Source organism: Mercenaria mercenaria, chromosome 2, assembly GCF_021730395.1.
Source record: "Mercenaria mercenaria strain notata chromosome 2, MADL_Memer_1, whole genome shotgun sequence".
NCBI classification, from domain to species: Eukaryota; Metazoa; Mollusca; class Bivalvia; order Venerida; family Veneridae; genus Mercenaria; species Mercenaria mercenaria.
The window spans coordinates 51,540,103-51,561,462 of NC_069362.1; the positions used below are offsets into that span (position 1 = coordinate 51,540,103).

Genomic DNA, 21,360 nt, shown 5'->3' on the forward strand with positions numbered 1-21,360 from the left:
AAGTTTCATTTTCTGTCCAGAAATTTCTGATGAGCTTTTAATATATGCTTACAAAAGGAACAAAATAACTAAGAAAGGATGCTCAGTGGGCTAATAATAAATAAATAAATAAAAGCAGAAAAAATAAGCCAAAAAAATCTAAATTTTTTCTTGAAATGAAGTTTACCTTTAAAGCAGTCAGTCCTAGCACAAAGAGATATCCAGTTTCGATTTTAACAGGTCTGATCAAAAAAGGGTAATACCCTCACTTTATTATACTGTTTTACTTCCTAGTCATATATCAGGCTATCTCTTCAGTAAACATGAACAATACACGTTCTCTGGCCTGGTATAACACAAAACAACCCCCTCTAATGATTTTGGCAAAATTATTGTTGAATGAAGTAATCAGTCACGATTAAAACACAATTCTTTTGAAAAAATGTATTTTTGGATAAAAATAATACTTTTTGGTCATAAAGCAGTAAAAAATAATGTAGAAAGACAAATACTAAAGATATAGGAAAAAATAAGTAAGCACTGCTTAATGAAACAAACGCTCTTATCTATATCCACTTTTTTTCAAAATAAATTCCAGCGCAAAATTTGGTATTAATGTCAACTGTTACAAAACATAAACTCTTCTGCTTTGATAAATTTGTAACATGGGGACAAAAGTAATCAAAAACCAGTTTAAGCATTACTCAGTATGATATCTGTCCTTCCCAGTTGACTTCAATACTAAAAACATTTTTTAATCTAAAGCATTATTTCATAAAAAAAAAAAGCAGGATGCTAAATTAAGCTGTCACATAAGCAATCAAATGGAGCATACCCTACGACTTAGTGAGTCAGTATCAACATCTATAAGGTAATAACTTACGTCAATATCTTAATATGCAGAAAATCTTTATTTTATCCAATTAAATACAAGTCTGTTCTTAACAGTAAACTTTAAGGTTATGAAGAAATCAAAGTAAAATTTTTACATTGAAATATTAAATCTTTATTTATAAACAGGATCATGCTCTATTCCCTGTGATGACAAGAACTGGCAATTGTTTACTGTCAACACTGAATCATATCAACAAGGGGAATTTTTTTTAGAAATTTTTAAGTGGGTTAACTGATCATGTTTATCTCAACATAATATCAGAAATCATGTAATGTTTAAATCAATTGAGGTTAAGCTTTAAAACTGAATCACTTTTATTTTGGCAAGCCAGGTTACAAAGGAAGGCTTGTTCCTTTAATTCCCCTTAAAGAACATTGATGATTTAATTATAGGCATTGTAATACTGCAGTATTGTGTATGAATATAGTTGAGGCAAATTAACTGACTAAGCTTACATACAGTAGAACATAATTGTGTTTATTTGCACATTACTTTCAATAACACCAAAACATGAACTTAACAAGAGATCACAGAGTGATCTTGGCGCCCACCAATGTGCCATTTTTGAGTGTTCCAAATTTCAAGACTTACTGACTAGCTCAAGGTCAAATTTCATTTCCGTACACAACACTGTGCATGTGGTCCAAATTTGAAAGCTGTAGCTTGAGAAATGTGAAAGTAGGTCACTAGATCAATTTCAAGGACAAAGTTCTTTGTACACAAAACTATGCATGTGCATCAAGCTTGGTATTAATTTAGGTAAAACACGACTTTGCTATATATTATTTCGATTCTAATATGCCTTTAATCTAAAACAGTAGATAAAATATAGAAGTGCTCAGCTGCTACCTTTCTTTGCTGCAACAAAATATTGACGTCATCACATGTTAACATTACGTCATTTTGAGTAAGCATGATCTTAGTGTATTAATTTAGGTAAAAAACGACCTTGCTATCTATTATTTTGATTCTAATATGCCCTTAATCTAAAACAGTAGATAAAATATAGTAGAGCTCTTTGTTGGTCGCAACAAAATATTGACGTCATCGCATGTTAACATTACGTCATTTTAGAGTAAGCATGTTTTAACAGAAACAAGCAATTTATTAGAATACAATTTAAAACCTGACCTAGAATTTAATTTTGAAATATCAGATATTTCTTCACACTTTTGCACGAAAAGTCCAAATTGATGTTTTCATACAAAATTTTCAATTACAGACTGCTCCAGGATATTTTGTCAATAACACAAAGAATGAAATCTGATAATTTATAAATATAAAGTGTGGCATATCTAAACTAGTACAGTTGATCCTGCCAACTCCTGCATTAAGCAGCAGAGCTTGCCTCAAGCAACCAGTCATTAACTTTTTATTCTAATTTGACCGTTCTTAAAGAACCACCTGTTTTAAGCAGTCAGACTGTATCACTCCTGCGGCTGGCTGTTTAATACAGGTTTGACTGTATCAGCATTACTGAAGACAAGAACTAATGAAATGCACTTGACTCTTTGAGGCCCTTCCACCAAATACTAGCTTACATACAAATGTTTTAGCAAATTTTCTTATCTGAAAATGAGTATAGTTTTGCCAAAATGTAAGCCAGAGTTAAGAATAAGAAACTTGCCATGTGAAATCAGGTCATGATGCTTAAGATGTGCAGAGAATCTGACTGCATCTGACCTAGTAGTTTTTGAGAAGTACAATTTTGATCAAATAAAAGCTATATAACTGCCTACTAGTTTTTGAGAAACCTGTTGGAGTTATGTAACTTGCCCTGTGGGGTCATCTCATGAGGCCTGACACCTTTGTGAAGTTGAAAGCATTTGGCCTACTTCTTTTAGAGAGTTCTGCTTACTTTCAAAACTTAATCAAAATTTCCAAGTTAAAAAGGGGCATAATTTTTACAAAATAGAAGCTCAATTTACGTAACTTGCCCTGTGAGGTGATCTCATGATGCCAAACACATGTGTGACTTTTGAAAGTATTTGGCTAGCAGTTTTTTTAGAAATCTGCTTACATGTAAAACTTTTGTGATGCCAAAGAAATGGTTAACTATTTGAAAAATTTCAAACATTCAAGCATAAAAAGTTGGCAAAACTTCTCAATAATGAAAATACTTTGATAACATGTTTGGGTTGAAACTTTTTAGGGTCGAAATGTCACTTCCTATCATATTCTTTCATGTTCAAATTCCCATATATTTCCTTACTGTTATATGTTTAACAAAGCCATATTGCAATTTTCTGATATAACTTTGAGCTAGAACATGAACAAACATTTTATAAACATTTGCCCCTTTAGGCTATTTGGCCTGCAAAAGAAAAACCTTGCATGACTGTTAGCATGTTCAACTCTGAACTCATAACTATGCCCAAGGCAGTGAAGTCACTCCTTTGTTAGGCCATATTTCGCAGTTTAAATATACCAATGTGAAAACAGAAACACTTGTTTACAATTTAAACAAGGCAGTCTGAAAGACAGCTAAATCCCCCGGCACTGCTATGGATAGTGAATGGGTAAACCTTTGACCTTAAGCTGTGACCTTGACCTTGAACTGATATGGCTGACTCATGAATTCTGCACAATGTCTTGATGAGGTGATCATTTGACCAAAGTTTGATGAAAATCCTTCAAGGGGTTTAGGAGATATAGAGCGGACACGAAATGGAAAGCTAAAACCTTTGACCTTGAGTTGTGACCTTGACCTTGAGCCAGCATGGCTGACTCATGAGTTCTGCTAATGAGGTGATCATTTGACCCAAGTTTCATATGAATCCTTCAAGGGAATTAGGACATACAGAGCAGACACTAAATGGAAGGCTCAAACCTTTGATCCTCAGTTGTGACCTTGATCTTGAACCGGCATGGCTGACTCATAAGTTCTGCACATCGCCTTGATGAGGTGAACATTTGACCCAAGTTTGATGAAAATCCTTCAAGGGGTGTAGGAGATATAGAGCGGACACAAAATGGAAGGCTCAAACCTTTTACCCTAAGTTGTGACCTTGATCTTGAGCCGGCATGGCTGACTCATGGGTTCTGCACATCGTCTTGATGAGGTGATCATTTGACCCAAGATTTATAAAATTCCTTCAAAGGGTTTAGGACACATAGAGCGGACATAAAATGGAAGGCTCAAACCTTTGACCTTGAGTTGGGACCTTGACCTTGAGCCGACAAGGCTGACTCATCGGTTCTGCACATCGTCTTGATGAGGTGATCATTTGACCCAAGTTTCATGAAAATCCTTCAAGGGGTTTAGGAGATATGGAGCGGACACTAAAGTGTTACGGACAGACGGATGGAGACCATTCCTATAACCCCCCACCATTTGTGGCAGGGGATTAAAAAGACTTTTTTTCTGTTTTCCCACATGTATGTAGAGTCATCCAGGCTGTTTGTGTTTTCACACTGGTCTGCAGTTGGCCAAACTGTTTCTTATACCACACTGTTCTGTGAGATCCACCTGGTTTTGTTTTTGCTTTCAGGTTAGTCTGTAGAGTCAGTTAGGCTCTTTTTCTGTTTTCACACTACTATATGGAGTCATCAAGGCCCTGGTTCTGTTTTGATATTGGTCTGTAGAGCCAACATTCTCTTTTTCTGTTTAAAACTGATACGTGGAGTCAGCCAGGTACTGAATCATTGCTGGTCTGCGGAGTCAGACAGCCTCTTTTTCTTTTTTCATACTGGTCTTTGGCGTCAGCCAGGCTCTGTTTCAACACCAGTCTGTGGAATTAGAAAGCCTCTTTTTTCTGTTTTCACAATGGTCTGTGGAGTCAGCCAAGTTATGTTTTTGTTTAGACATTAGTCTTTGGAGTCAGCAAGCCTCTTTTTCTGTTTTCCATTTGTTCTGTGGAGACAGAAAGCCTGGTGGACTAGCCCCTTACCTCTGTGAACTCAAGTCCTGCTGGCCAGCAGACTAGACCCTCACCTCAGTGGGCTATCTCTGTGGGCACAAGCCCTGTTGCTTTGGGGACTAACCCTCACCTCTGTGGGCTCGAGTCCTGCTGGCTGATGGACTAGCCCCTTGAATCCCCATGGCCAGGTGGCTAGCCCTCATCTGTGGGTCTTATTCCTACTAGCCAAAAGACTAGCCCCTCATCTCTGTTTGCTTGAGTTCTGCTGAGAAGCGGACTAGCTCCTAACATCTGTGGACTTGAGCTCTGCTGGCTAATTAACTAGCCATCACCTCTGTTTGGCTTGAGCCCTGCTGTTGACTAGCCTTTCACTTCTGTTGGCTACAGCACTGCTGGCATGTGGACTAGCCCCTCAACTCTGTGGAGTCCAGCCCTACTGGTTGATGGACTATCCTCTCATCTTTATGGGCTCGAGCCCTCCCGGCCAGTAAGACTAGCTCTTCATGTTTAACGGCTAAAGCCCTGCAGGCCAGTGCACTAGCCCCTCATCTCTGTGGAGTCTGGCTATGCTGACTGACTGACTCAGTAAGCTTGAGCCCTGCTGGCTAAAAGACTAGCCTCTCACCTCAGTGTGCTTGAGCCTACTGACCAGCAGACTAACCCCTCTCCCTTGTGAGAACATGGAATTAGCCAACTCTACTATGTGGGTCTGAGCCCTACTCACCTCTGTGAGTTTAAGCCCTGTGGCTAACTGTAACTCTACCCATTTCCCTTTCCATTTCTGAAATAATGCCTGGAGTAGTTATTCTAAAGAAACAATTACTCCTATGCACCTGTAAACTGGATAGATCTCTTATAAAATAAGCCATTTTAACTATGCACCAAGGTACTAACCTGCCTATGTACATCAAATGGTCCAAAATGACCATACTTCTCCCATACTACAGCTCCTTCTGGATCCTGCTCCACAAATCTTACCATAATATCATCTGAAATACAATTATTGACATAGGTGAAATAACATGCTAGTTTTAAATTATTGGTTTAGATACATCTGCTCCTAAAGCCTAATTTTCCAGAGTTTTCAAAATGTCTTCTACTGAAAGATAAGAGAAGCTTCATCAAGAAAGGGATGAAAATGTCACCTTACTTTGATGGCATATTTTTCAAGATCTCACTGAAATTAATAACAAAACCTGATGCATTATGGAACACCAAATTAACATGGGGTGCAAGTTGTAATAAGGGGTTGGGGTGTACTAAGTTTTATTTATTTGGGTTTTACGGCGCACCAACACAGTATAGGTTATATGGCGCCAAACAGGACAACAAAATTTGGTTCCACATCTCATTTACATCGAAATAAAAACATGAGGTATGGAATCAAAATTTGCATACCTGCTGGAATCACAGAGTTACTGCAAAACCAAGTGTTAAGACCCTATTAGTCGCCTCTTATGATCATGCAAGGGTAAGGCAGTGGTTCGAATTCTTTTCATACACAGACCATCCAAGAACCACATGGGGCTGGGGTGTACTAAGAAACATGGTAAAGCACAAGCAATTTAAACAAGAGGGCCATGATGGCCCTATATCGCTCACCTGTTATCATTGCACTTGAGGACAAGAAGGTCCTTAGAAAAAATATCTAAGTCCAAAGGACAGGAACAACAAAGTGAAGAAATTTAACCAAAAAGAATAAAAAATCTTACAAGGTATAGATATGTTAAAATACACCTAAAAATTGGAGGTACCATCCATGTTGTACCACAGAAAACTGGTCTCGTGTTTTCCCTACGGCGAATAACAAGAGGACCATGATGGTCCTGAATCGCTCACCTCTTCCCACATGACCCAGTTTTGAGTATGACGTCGTTTTTTCTATTATTTGATATAGTGACCTAGTTTTTGAGCTCATGTGACCCAGTTTTGAACTTGACCTAGATATTATCAAGATAAAAATTCTGACCTATTTTCATGAAGATCCATTGAAAAATATGGTCTCTAGGTTTTTCTATTATTTGACCTATTGACCTAGTTTTCGAAGGTATGTGACCCTGTTTTTAACTTAACCTAGATATCATCAAGGTGAACATTCTCACTAATTTTCATGAAGATCTCATGAAAAATATGGCCTCTAGAGAGGTCACAAGGTTTTTCTATTTTTATACCTACTGGCCTAGTTTTTGACCGCACATGACCCAGTTTCGAGTTTTTTATGGCACGTGACCCAGTTTCAAACTTGACCTAGATATCATCAAGGTGAACATTCTGACCAATTTTTATGGAGATCTATTCACAAGTATGGCCTCTAGAGAGGTCACAAGGTTTTTCTATTTTTAGACCTACTGACCTAGTTTTTGACCGCACATGACCCTGTTTCGAACTTGACCTAGATATCATCAAGATGAACATTCAGACCAATTTTCATACAGATCCAATGAAAAATATGGCCTTTAGAGAGGTCACAAGGTTTTTCTATTATTTGACCTACTGACTTAGTTTTTAATGGCACGTGACCCACTTTCGAACTTGACCTAGATATCATCAAGGTGAACGTTCTGACCAATTTTCATGAAGATGTCATGAAATATATGGCCTCTAGAGAGGTCACAAGGTTTTTCTATTTTTAGACCTACTGACCTAGTTTTTGACAGCACGCGACCCAGTTTCGAACTTGACCTAGATATCATCAAGATGAACATTCAGACCAACTTTCATACAGATCCCATGAAAAATATGGCCTTTAGAGAGGTCACAAGGTTTTTCTATTATTTGACCTACTGACCTAGTTTTTGATGGCACGTGACCCAGTTTCGAACTTGACCTAGATATCATCAAGGTGAACGTTCTGACCAATTTTCATGAAGATCTTATGAAATATATGGCCTCTAGAGAGGTCACAAGGTTTTTCTATTTTTAGACCTACTAACCTCGTTTTTGAAGGCACATGACCCAGTTTCGAACTTGACCTAGATATCATCAAGATGAACATTCTGATTAACTTTCATGAAGATCCCATGAAAAATGTGATCTCTAGAGTGGTCACAAGGTTTTTCTATTATTTGACCTACTGACCTAGTTTTTGATGGCACGTGACCGAGTTTCGAACTTGACCTAGATATCATCAAAATGAACATTCAGACCAACTTTCATACAGATCCCATGAAAAATATGGCCTTTAGAGAGGTCACAAGGTTTTTCTATTATTTGACCTACTGACCTAGTTTTTGACGGCACGTGACCGAGTTTCGAACTTGACCTAGATATCATCAAGGTGAACATTCTGACCAATTTTCATGAAGATCTTGTGAAATATATGGCCTCTAAAGAGGTCACAAGGTTTTTCTATTTTTAGACCTACTGACCTAGTTTTTGAAGGCACGTGACCCAGTTTCGAACTTGACCTAGATATCATCAAGATGAACATTCTGACCAACTTTCATAAAGATCCCATGAAAAATGTGACCTCTAGAGTGGTCACAAGGTTTTTCTATTTTTAGACCTACTGACCTAGTTTTTGACCGCACGTGACCCAGTTTCGAACTTGACCTAGATATCATCAAGATGAACATTCTGATTAACTTTCATGAAGATCCCATGAAAAATGTGACCTCTAGAGTGGTCACAAGGTTTTTCTATTTTTAGACCTACTGACCTAGTTTTTGACCGCACGTGACCCAGTTTCGAACTTGACCTAGATATCATCAAGATGAACATTCTGATTAACTTTCATGAAGATCCCATGAAAAATGTGATCTCTAGAGTGGTCACAAGGTTTTTCTATTTTTAGACCTACTGACCTAGTTTTTGACCGCACGTGACCCAGTTTCGAACTTGACCTAGATATCATCAAGTTGAACATTCTGACCAATTTTCATAAAGATCCCATGAAAAATGTGACCTCTAGAGTGGTCACAAGCAAAAGTTTACGGACGGACGGACGGACGGACGCACGGACGACGGACGACAGACACCGCGCGATCACAAAAGCTCACCTTGTCACTTTGTGACAGGTGAGCTAAAAATGAAATGTAGGATTTAAAGTTCTTGTGAGAAACGTAACAAAATGAGAGGTAGTTGAGATGGGCTAGTAACGACAAGTAATGAAAAAGTTACAATATAAGCTATTTTTAGTAATAACAAAGGGAAGTTATTCTAAAGAAGGGACCTGTGCATGACACTCCGTCTCATGATGGTGTACAATTATGCCAAGTTACATCAAAATCCCTCCATAAATTAAGAAATGCTCCGGACAAAGTCATTCTTGTATCTGACCTTTGGCCTCTAACTGTGACGTTGACCTTAGACCTAGGGACCTGGTGCTTGCGCAGGACACTCCGTCTCTTGGTGGTGAACATTTGTGCCAAGTTATATTAAAATCCCTCCATGCATGAAGAAGAAATGCTCTGGACAAAGTTTTCATTCTTGTATCCTTTGACTTCTAAGTGCGACCTTAGACCTAGGGACCTGGTTCTTACGCACAACACTCTGTCTCCTGATGGTGAACAATTGTGCCAAGTTACATCAAAATCCCTCTATGCATGAAGAAGACATGCTCTGGACAAAATCATTCTTGAATTTGACCTTTGACCTCTAAGTGTGACCTTGACCTTAGACCTAGGGACCTGGTTCTTGGGCATGACACTCCAACTCATGATGGTGAACAATTGTGCCAAGTTTCATCAAAATCCCTCTATGCATGAAGAAGACATGCTCCGGACAAAATCATTCTTGAATTTGACCTTTGACCTCTAAGTGTGACCTTGACCTTAGACCTAGGGACCTGATTCTTGGGCATGACACTCCAACTCATGATGGTGAACAATTGTGCCAAGTTTCATCAAAATCCCTCCATGCATGAAGAAGATATGCTCCGGACAAAGTCTGTGGACGCCGCCTGCCCATCCACCAGGGGCGTTCCCTTAATACGTCCTGTTTTTCAAACGGGTGTATAAAAGTACAGGGAACTTACTGGGAATAAGTAAGTGTATACCTGGGAATAAGGTAACTTCTGTGCGTTCTGACTGGTCAGACATGTAAACAAACCCAAGAAGTGTTTTTTTGTCAAAATTGAGATTTTTTACTGCATTTACAGTATTTTATCACACATAAGATAGTTCTTAAAAACACGTATTAAGATATACATGTTTCAATTTTTGGAAGGCCTTACACGTCATAACTATATATTAACTATAATGTAAGTCCATGGGAAAACAATTGGTGGTCTCTAACCGACACCAGGGAGTTTTTAATAACTGCTCAGAAAATGTTTTCAGTCTTGAGTTCATAAAACTTGACCTTGACCATTAAAACGTTAATTGGCAAAACAAGAAATCGTCCTAAAGGGAAATCAAACTCAAAACACAAGGAATAGCCACACTCCTCCTTTGAGCTAATAATTTGTCAATGATCTATTCAAAATGACAACTGTTTATGTTAAGGAGGATAATGCAATATACAAAGTATGACATGCAAATTACGTTCATTACAATTTTACTTGCTCTATTTCAACATTAATAAAGTTTTCCTGTAAGGAAAATATTTTTTCTCACATTAACGTTTTATATTGATAAGCCATTTCACAGACATTTAATATAAGGGAGATTATGCAATAACTAGCAACAAATGATGTTATTACTTCCCTTACAACTGACTTCACCTTAGGTTAAGATGGATTTTGACAAGGAAGATAAATACACCTTCAATTATATCAATGGCACCTTTCATGCCTAAATTCAAGTTATGTTTGTTGCCATTTACCTTCCCATCTCTTTTATAACTGGTTAGGTAGGCAAGTACACTATATTTTTTCTGTGTCTATTTAGTTTTAGTCTGAAACATAATTAGGTATTCTTACTGCTTTCATATCAATGTTTAATTTATATTCAGAGGCCACCTAAATCAGGTGGCCAAGGTAAGTGACTCACTAGCCCTTTGATGTCAAGCCTGACAGGAAAATGTTAAGCATACTTGAGGGATGATCATGGTTCTACTCAAATGTACACTCAAGTTGTACAAATAAATACAGGCATGCCCAGTCTTTCTTCACCAGAAAGTACTGGGAACTGCTACATTATCTTCCTATTCTTTGCCATAGATAAATCCATCATCACTTTCAACAGGGACATTTAGTTTATTAATTTGAAGCTTAAAATACATGTACCAGAACATTAATCAAGACTAAATAAACAAGCTTTATTCAAGTTTGACCGACACCTTAAACCAGTTGAAACTCCTCTGTGCAGTTTTAACCACTGACCATTTATTTGTTTTGTCCTAAGTAATTATTTTGTAATCTAACATGAATATCAAGCTTCTGCCTGGGTTTCCACTTATGAAGTCAGAGTACAAACCAGTGAGCTATAGAAGACTACTAAAACATCTAAATTCAGATGCACTTTCAGACTCATTTTCAAACGTTAATATGGAACTTACGGATAGGTCATCAAGGGCTTTAGCATAATAACTACTGAAGTATACTGTGAAATCATTAATATTCATGGGGGACTAATTTTCGTGGATTTCGTGGTTGAGTCAATCCACGAAATTTAATCCCAACGAACAAGTAAAATTCCCATTCATTTTGTGTTCAGACGTTGAAATCCACGAATTCATATCCCCACGAAATTGCCATTTTGCCCAAAACCACGAAATTGCATGCCCATGAAATTAAATGATTTTACAGTATGAGAATTGATTGAATACATTGCATTTAACTATCATTTAACTATCTCTTCAACTTAAATGTTTCTTTTTTTATTTATTTTTTTATTTTTTAGTTGGGTTTAATGTCACCCTGTCATATGGTGACTTTGTATAAATGTTTCTTTTTCTGACAAGGCAATTTTAGTATTCTGATTCAGCGCTAACACACTGAAATTTAATTTATATAAGACAGATAATCAATAAAATAAAAGCTTAGCATGTGATCATTTCCCTTGAGATGAAACCTACTATATCCATGTTTGCATAAGGAAGATAAATATTTCCTTATCAGCAATTACCTTTTTGAACTTTTTCACATAATAAGAACACTTCATCATTTCCTGTACAACATCCGCTATATTTGTCCATGCGACAGATCTTGAGGGCGTTTGCACCTGGGGCTTCTATAAATATAAACAACAAATTGTAAAATTTCAAAATTATTTCATCTTCAGGTTCAAACATTACCAACTGAGTGGTCTAAGAATAACAGAGTGTCTTTCCCTGGCAATTTCTTTCAGAAAATACTTTTGCAACATGCCTTAATTCAGGTAAAAATACTCAAAACCTCTCATAAATTTTCAATTAATTTGATTTTAAGGCACAAATACATGACAAACAACAGGCAATCTTCAAACAGCAATGTTGTTTCGATATAATGTTGTTTACACATACATGTAATGTTGTTCAAATATTTTTTTTAAAAACTTATATGGTACATTTATGCATAATTATACTGCACAATTCATTTAAGAAGAAAACACTGACCAGCATTCAAATGAGTTTTCAACAAAAGTTTGAAACTGCCCAATGCGTTGTGAGACTGCTTTTTATCTTTTTAGCCTGGTAAATAAGGCAGGTAACTTTAGAACATTAAGACCGAATCATATATTTCATACAAACATATCAATTTCTCAAAATCCATAATGAAAGTAAGACACTGATAGTTTTCCACAGGAAAATAAGGCAAGCTAAAATATTACTGATAATGACCTGAATTTAACCTAGTATTCCAGGTACTAACCTAGTATTCCAGGTACTATTATTAAACTTCTCCATGCTTTTATCTCACAGGGCAAAAACAAATAATATAAGGTTTTAACCAAATATCAGAAAATTTCTTCTCTAATTTTAAATTTAGAAATCATTTGTTTTTTCTCTCGTTAGTCATTTCAGTAATGCCCTAAAGGTAATCTGACAGGGTTTTTAAGCTTCAAAAAAAGAGGATGATCCCATGTCTTCTAATGTATTCTGTAGTTCAGACAGGACTCAACTGGTGAGCAAACTGATCTAGGTAAACAGGAGATTATTATATTATATTTCAATGGTAACTGGGTGTATAATTTTCAGTCTCAACATTCTAACCTTTCTGCTGACCCCCAAAACAATAGGAGTCATGTAGTGACCACAGGCTGAAGACTAGACCTAAGCTTACTTCAGTTATTGATCAGAAAAAGGTCATCTAACCTTAACCTTTGTCCTACTTACCTCAATAGACAATAGGTGTCATCTTAAAGCCACAAGTAATCATTTCATGTAGTGTGATCACTGTTTGCTAAAGCATTCTCTAGTTATTATCCGGAAACCAACAATGAGCAAAACAGTAGCATCACATAGTTTAGACATCAGTATATACCACCAGTAATAGTGTAAATAAGTTCTTACTACTGTCATATATAGGGTCTGACACAATGGAGTTGAGTTCTGCAGTCACACTGCCCTCGTTGTCTGTAAGATAACACTGGAAACAGAGACGGACAACATTCAGGTGCATTCCCTTTGCCTGTGCAGCGGCCTCCAATTTAGCCCTCTTCTTGTCCTCATCTATAAATATAGTAAAGTAAACAGGAGAATAAACAATTTTCTAAGGGCCATAACTCCTTAACCTGTCATAGTACATTCATGTCCTGACAATATACACAAGTTCACTTCATTTCTGAACATTAGGGCTAAAAACCTTGAAAACTATAGGAGTTATCTGGATACAGATTACCTGGATACAGATTACCAGGATACAGACTACCTGGATACAGACTACCAGGATACAGATTACCTGGATACAGATTACCTAGATACATACTACCTAGATACAGACAACCAGGATACAGACTACCAGGATACAGACTACCAGGATACAGATTACCTAGATACAGATTACCAGGATAGAGTACCTAGATACAGATTACCTGGATACAGACTACCAGGATACAGATTACCAGGATACAGACTACCTTGAAACAGATTACCAGGATACTACCTGGATACAGATTACCAGGATACAGATTACCTAGATACATACTACCTAGATACAGATTACCAGGATACATACTACCTAGATACAGATTACCAGGATACAGACTACCTGGATACAGACTACCTAGATACAGATTACCAGGATACAGATTACCTAGATACATACTACCTAGATACAGATTACCAGGATACAGACTACCTGGATACAGACTACCTAGATACAGATTACCAGGATACAGATTACCTAGATACATACTACCTAGATACAGATTACTAGGATACAGACTACCAGGATACAGATAACCAGGATACATACTACCTAGATACAGATTACCTAGATACAGATTACTAGGATATATACTACCTGGATACAGATTACCAGGATACAAATTACCTAGATACATACTACCTAGATACAGATTACCTAGATACAGATTACCAGGATACAGATTACCTAGATACAGATTACCAGGATACAGACTACCTGGATACAGATTACCAGGATACAGACTACCTGGATACAGACTACCTAGATACAGATTACCAGGATACAGACTACCTGGATACAGACTACCTAGATACAGATTACCAGGATACAGATTACCTAGATACAGACTACCTAGATACAGATTACCTAGAAACAAACTACCTAGATACAGATTACCAGGATACAGATTACCTAGATACATACAACCTAGATACAGATTACCGGGATACAGACTACCTAGATACAGATTACCAGGATACAGATAACCTGGATACAGATTACCAGGATACAGACTACCTGGATACAGACTACCTAGATACAGATTACCAGGATTCAGATTACCTTGATACATACTACCTAGATACAGATTACCTGGATACAGACTACCTAGATTCAGATTACCTGGATACAGATTACCTGGATACAGACTACCAGGATACAGATTACCAGGATACAGATCACCTGGATACAGATTACCAGGATACAGATTACTTAGATACAGATTACCATATGAACAGGCAAGGTAGCAAGTAAGTACAAGGAAATAATAAGCAATAGTTTAGGTCATAAGTCATTTTTCTTAAATAAAAATATATTGAAGAATATTTTCATCTTATGATTAACTGTTAATGCAAATTTTGATTTTATCTCATTTGTTTTAATGAACTATTATTTTATTGTTTTTACACAAAACTTGTGTGGTCGTTTTCTTAAAACTTATAAATGTATCCAGTTAGATAGACAACAGTTTATGTAAGTATCTTTGAGGTAGGCAAGGTCAAACAAAACCATGTTTAGTTGTGGCCTAAGTTTTTTAGGTGTGGCCTAAGTTTTTTAGGTGATTTTTTACTTCCTGGTTTGCTACTTGAAAACTACATTTTTTTTTCAAACCACAAAATCAGATTACATTTAACCATTACCCTAAAAGTGCTCTATAGGATCATATAACAAGTGACTACAGACTAATAAAATATATAAGAGGGCCATAATGGACCAAGATTCCTCGCCTGAGTTTCACAGCTCCCTTGAACAATTGGTAGAGGGTCAACTACAGAAAATTTGAGCGAAATATTCTGAAATCAAGCCATCAGTTTCTGACAAGAAGATTTATTTCCGCATATAAGAAAAAAATGCCATGTCCCTGCTGACCATCCTTTTTTAACATAACTAAATGATCTGCTGGAGATTGGTAGGTCACATAAAGAATATTTGTATTAAATTATTGTAAAATCTTGCTTGCAGCATCTGAAAGCAAGATTTTTCAAATAGTCTTATAGAGGAGAGAAGTAGCCCCTCCGTATGGCAGCCATGTTTTAAACCAAATTAAAAGAACTTAAGGAATCTGGTAGAAAGCTACCCAAGAAACATTGCTTAACATTATTTTGAAATAGGACTTACAGTTTGTTTTAAGTCTTTCATATAGCCACACACAGAAAACTAGCCTATCCCTGGCAGCCATATTTTTCAACCATTCAGCAAAGATTGAAGAATTTTGTTAAAAAGTCACCCAAGGATGCATTAAATTAGTTTAAAATCCAAAGCTTAAAGTTATGCCAATGACAAGTAGCTCAAGGAAGTTGGACATTTCTTTTAAGAGTGTAGATTCTTTAGCAGACCTTCAGAAAATTTTGAAATTCGTAACTGAAACAAACACACCATATTTTACTTGCAGACATAACGCAAAAGAAAAGAGGCAAAAATAGAAATTTCAAACACAGACATATTAAAGTCAGTGTATCAGTTGCAATAACATAACAGAATCAAATACTGTAGAATTGCTAAAATTTGCAGATAATAAAATCTGTTGATTTTCTTCTCTTTTATCTTTATAATAACCATATCCTTTTCTACTTTACTTTACAAATTTGCATTTAATTAGTAAGTCCATCATTACAGTGATATGAAAATACTGCAATGCAGAACACAATACACGTACCTCCAAAATTTATAACACCAGAATACAGGCAGGTAATTTTTTAGGTAAATATCAAAATGTCATAGCAATATAAGTTTCAGATAATCTCACAAAAGTAATTGCGCAAGGGGTCACTTAATCTGACTTCACTTTCCTATCCTCAGTCACCGTAAGTATCACATTACAACCAAACAGGTGCAAAGCAATAATGTGACAAAACCTTGCACGCTTTATGTATCAAATGTGTTAACACTGGTCTAAATATAAGAAAGTATAGAAATAACAGTCTGTAACTTCAAAACCTTACCAAAAACCTTAAAAAAAACACCATAATCAGGTAGTACTGTTGCCATCTAATCTTGAAAATATCTTTGCTAGATTTATTTCTTCTTGCCAATACTTCATTAGATTAGAGTGTGCTCAAATTTTGAGGCATTGTCGATATTTGGCAGCCAACTTACTGAAGATTAGAAACTTGAACCCACAACCAAAACTATGCCATACATTGGCTCTTTTTTTGTGCTACAAAAAAACACTATTATATTACCTCTGAGTAAAATAGGAGTATTCCAGTTTTTGGACTCTCTCTTTCTAGCTTCTATAATAGAATTACATATACGCTGCTCCAATACTTCAGATGCCTTCCTCCTTGTCACATGCTGTATACATAGGTTTGGAAATCTGAAAATACCGGATTAAATTTTAGACTATCTCACAATTAGTTTAAATGATTAAATTTACATCTGAAGTTCTGGCAAGGGGTACATCTGAAGTTCTGGTAAGGGGTACATCTGAAGTTCTGGTAAGGGGTACATCTGAAGTTCTGGCAAGGGGTACATCTGAAGTTCTGGTAAGGTGTAAACTCTTACTGTTTTTACATGACCATAGATTACCTTTAACACGTTATTGAACAAAAATTAAAATGACTAAAACTTTAAATCATTAAAATCATATGCACAAAGATTGTCCTGATGTTACAAACATTTATTCTATGTTTCATTCAATTCTGCAAAGGCCACCTACAAGCATCAAGATTAAACAGAATATTGTCCTGATAGAGACTCAATTACCTTCAGGTTTCTGCAACAGTCAAGATAAATATTTCAGTATAAATGAAAGCCCTAGAATTTTCAGTAAAACCATTAATTTTGTTTTCAGTCCACAAACCACTGTGTCCATAGGACATGGATGCCCCCACATACTGTGCCATCCTCTATTAAGCAAAAACTATCAAGGGCCATAACTGCAGTAAGAATATTCACAAAAAAAGTTCCTTCTTTTATGGTCATCTGCACATCAAGCTTGTTCCTGAGAAAGTTTGAAGCTCACCAGGCTAATAGTGTGGGAGAAGTTGGACACACAAGATTTTTCTCTATATTCCATATAGCAAAAGGTATCAAAGGGCCACAACTGCAGTGGAAATAGTAACAGAAAAAAATCCCTTCCTTAATGGTCATCTGCACACATCAAACTTATTCATCTGTGAAAGTTGGAAGCAAATCAGGCTAATAGTGTGGGAAAAGTTCAACACACAAGATTTTGGGAGGTACGGACAGACAGCAGCAATGCTAAATCATGACCCCCCACATAAATGTTTGGGAGCATAAAAATAAATGAAGTTGCAAGTAAACAGCTTTATCTTCAAATAATCTACAATATTTTGTTATGAGCAAAAATTCAATATAGAAAACAATTACGATATCTGAGAAGTCCCAGCCTTCACATCGAGTTGACATACACCGTCAGTACAATGTTTACCAACTAGTTTGTGGGCGTGTGACTTTGGTACACTCTCGTCTGTGACTAGGCTCACAACTACACGAGCTGGTCCATTGTAATTACGAATCTGAAATTACAGACAGACATAACTACCTCCATTTTTTATAAGCAAGGCTGACATAAATATTTTATCAAAATTAAATATAGGAGTAATCTGCTAAAAATATGGCAACTATTATTGATGAAAATTGCTTTTAACTGCATTAGGTCATAAACCAGTTCTCGTAAAATAACAAAACTGAGAAACAGTCCTAAGGCGCATGCCTGAGGAAGATCTTGAACTTTGTACCTTGCTTCTGACCAAGTTCTGTGAACTTTCACCATGAACCAGTTCATGAAAAGAAGTCATTTAAAGTATTGTTTTAGTTTTATCTCTGGAAGCTCCTAAGTGCAGTCATGCAGGACTGTTTTAAAAACTTCAGAAAATTCCATAAAAGGATGTTTCTGACTATGTTAGGTACTCTTCCAGTTCATGAGAAGATAATATTTAAATGTTTTTTTTTCTATTTTCAGTTCTGGTGACCCCTATATTGAGACAAAAGGATTCGAGGAACTATGAAGGATGCATATGAATATCAAAAGTGCATGTTGAGCCCCTGGTTTAGATTAGCTAAAAATAGCAAACAGCAGTTCATAACTTCATACACAACATGATACATGATTTTGACCACTGAGATATTCATGACTGCCATTCATATAATTTATTTGCGACTGTGAACAAAAAAAATCTTCCTTAATCTATGGCTGGCCTTAGATAGACATTTTCTTCCACGTTAGTTCTGAGTCATCACATAAACTGCAGTATTAAATATTCAGTAAACATAATGTCAGCATACCTTCACTGTGGGAACAGTTTTTCTGTGTCTTTCACTTGAAGCTCCCTGCAGACCTCCATGTGATGGCCCCTCACACTCATAGCGAAAACGAAATCCCCTCTGTTGTGGCTGTTCTATTATTTCAAGTGTTGGAAGACCATTATCTACAATAAAATAAATGTCTGTCATACAGAATAGAAGCTATAAAGTGAATTCTTCCAAGATACCAACAAGAGATCACAGAGTGATCTTGGCGCCCACCATTGAGCCATTTTTTAATGTTCCAAATTTCAATATTAGCTCAAGGTCAAATTTCATTTTGGTACACAACACTGTGCATGTGGTCCCTGCATGTGATCCATATTTGAAAGCTGTAGCTTGAGAAATGTGAAAGTAGGTCACAAGATCAATTTCAAGTTCTAAGTTCATTGTGTATACAAAACTATACATGTGCTTCAAATTTGGAGGCTGCAGCTTGAGAAATATGAAAGTAAGTACTATGTTAAAATAAATGTAAAATTGCAATTCAGAACACAAAAATATGCGTGGGGTACAAATTTGAAGGCTGTAGTTTGAGAAATGTGAAAGTAGGTCACTAGGTCAAAAAAATTCATTTCGGAACATAAAACTATGCATGTGGTCCAAATTTGAAGCCTGTACCTTCAAAAATGTGAAAGTAGGTCACTAGGTCAATGTCACGGTCAAAGTTTGTTTCGATCGACAAAACTATGCATGTGGTCCAAATTTGAAGGCTGTAGCTTGAGAAATGTGAAAGTAGGTCACTAGGTCAAAATCAAGGTCAAATTTCATTTCGGAACACGAAACTATGCATGTGGTCCAAATTTGAAGCCTGTACCTTCAAAAATGTGAAAGTAGGTCACTACAACAAAAAATGTAGGTCAATGTCAAGGCCAAGTTATTTCCGGTGCACTTGAAGGCTGTAGCTAAAGAAATGTGAAAGTAGGTCACTAGGTCAAAATCAAGGTCAACTCATGTCAAGGTTCATCTTGCCACTCAAAACTGTGGTCCAAATTTGAATGTTGTAGGTTACTGACAAGAAGATTTTAAAAGCTTTTCCTTATATATGTCTATATGAACCCTGTGACCCCCGGGGCGGGGCCATATTTGACCCTAGGGGGATGATTTGAACTAACTTGGTAGAGAACCACTAGATGATGCTACATTACAAATATCAAAGCACTAGGCTTTGTGGTTTGGACAAGAAGATTTTCAAAGTTTTTCCCTATATAAGTCTATGTAAACCATGTGACCCCCAGGGCGGGGCCATATTTGACCCTAGAGGGATAATCTGAACAATCTTAGTAGAAGACTACTAGATGATGTCACATACAAAATATCAAAGCCCTAGGCCCTGTGGTTTTGGACAAGAGGTTTTTCAAACCATGTGACCCCAGGGGCGGGGCCATATTTGACCCCAGGGAAATAATTTGAATCACCTTGGTAAAGGACCACTAGATGATGCTTCATACCAAATATCAAAGCCCTAGGCTCTGTGGTTTTGGACAAGAAGATTTTCAAAGATTTTCCCTATATATAAATCTATGTAAATTATAAAAATAAACAAAGGGCCATAACTCACTCAAATATTGTTGAACCAGTCTGATTTTCAGGGGGGCACAACTCGGGTACCAATACATCATTCTGACAATTTGTGTCAAAGTTTGGTCAAAATCCCCCCAGCAGTTTCTGAGGAGATGCGATAACGAGAAATTGTTGTTACTTTGCACTTTATTGAACTAACACCCAAACTGATTCACCAACTTTTTTGTCAGTGAAAACTCTCTGCAGTATGGTCACTACATTTCATAAAAAGAAACAAATTTCTTAGTTGTACAACTGCCTGAATCAGAATTATTAAAACCATTATTTTGTTTCTTTGAGAATATTTTGCTAATTCCCACTTAAAAAAAAAGAAAGATGTTTTTTGCAAAAAAAAAATATATAACAACACGGTATTTAAATAGAAAAAACAACTCAATTACTCAAGTGTACAAATAATGTACACATAATACATGTTGCTGTCATGACAGAGTCCAAGAGTAACTGCAAGACTAAATTATTATGCTATAAATTATACTAAAAAGAAAGCAAGACAAAAATATGAATGAATAGAAAACAACATTTTTCTGAAAATGCCATTAATTTATTCTTAAGGGAAATGACTGTCAAATATACTGTAATAAAAAAGAAACAAATGTATGCATATTTTCGCATCTGCACATTAAAATCATAGAATGGCCACATTGTAATTTTTAAGCCATTTCAGACTAACTGTCTTCTATTTTACTGTAAATATACCATTATAACAATCAGTATCATTATGAAAATTATAGTAAAATAGTACATGTATGTTTGGCAGCACTGAAATCATTTGTAAAATATATAGGGGCAAAATGTGTTTCTATTTTGTACAGAATGCAACTCTGATGCAACTGAGTGTAAGCTATGAAGGCCCTAGAATTATAAACCAACTAGAAAATGCTTTTGTAAAAAAGCGCATGTCTCCCCTAATGTAAAGTCCTATAGGCACTAAGTCAATAGGAGTCAGGAGCGAAAGTCAAAGAGACACTGATGGTTGGCTGCAATAGGGATCATCTACTTGGCATGTCCAGTCATCCCGCTAAATTTCAACACTCGTGGCCTAGTGG

General features: G+C 36.4%; 1 protein-coding gene across 3 annotated transcripts in view; it reads right to left on the reverse strand.

The window, feature by feature from the left end:
* The window catches only part of LOC123562200 (nuclear factor NF-kappa-B p105 subunit-like), a 57,153-nt gene that overhangs the window by 30,857 nt on the left and 4,936 nt on the right, over nt 1-21,360 (reverse strand). For all 3 annotated transcript variants that reach the window (XM_053536593.1, XM_053536592.1, XM_053536591.1), the window contains exons 3-8: nt 18,713-18,855; nt 17,795-17,943; nt 16,645-16,778; nt 13,108-13,266; nt 11,742-11,846; nt 5,629-5,723 (exon numbers count right to left, since the gene is read on the reverse strand). In XM_053536593.1, the coding sequence (XP_053392568.1) occupies nt 5,629-5,723; nt 11,742-11,846; nt 13,108-13,266; nt 16,645-16,778; nt 17,795-17,943; nt 18,713-18,855 (785 nt within the window). The remainder of the gene's footprint in view (nt 1-5,628; nt 5,724-11,741; nt 11,847-13,107; nt 13,267-16,644; nt 16,779-17,794; nt 17,944-18,712; nt 18,856-21,360) is intronic.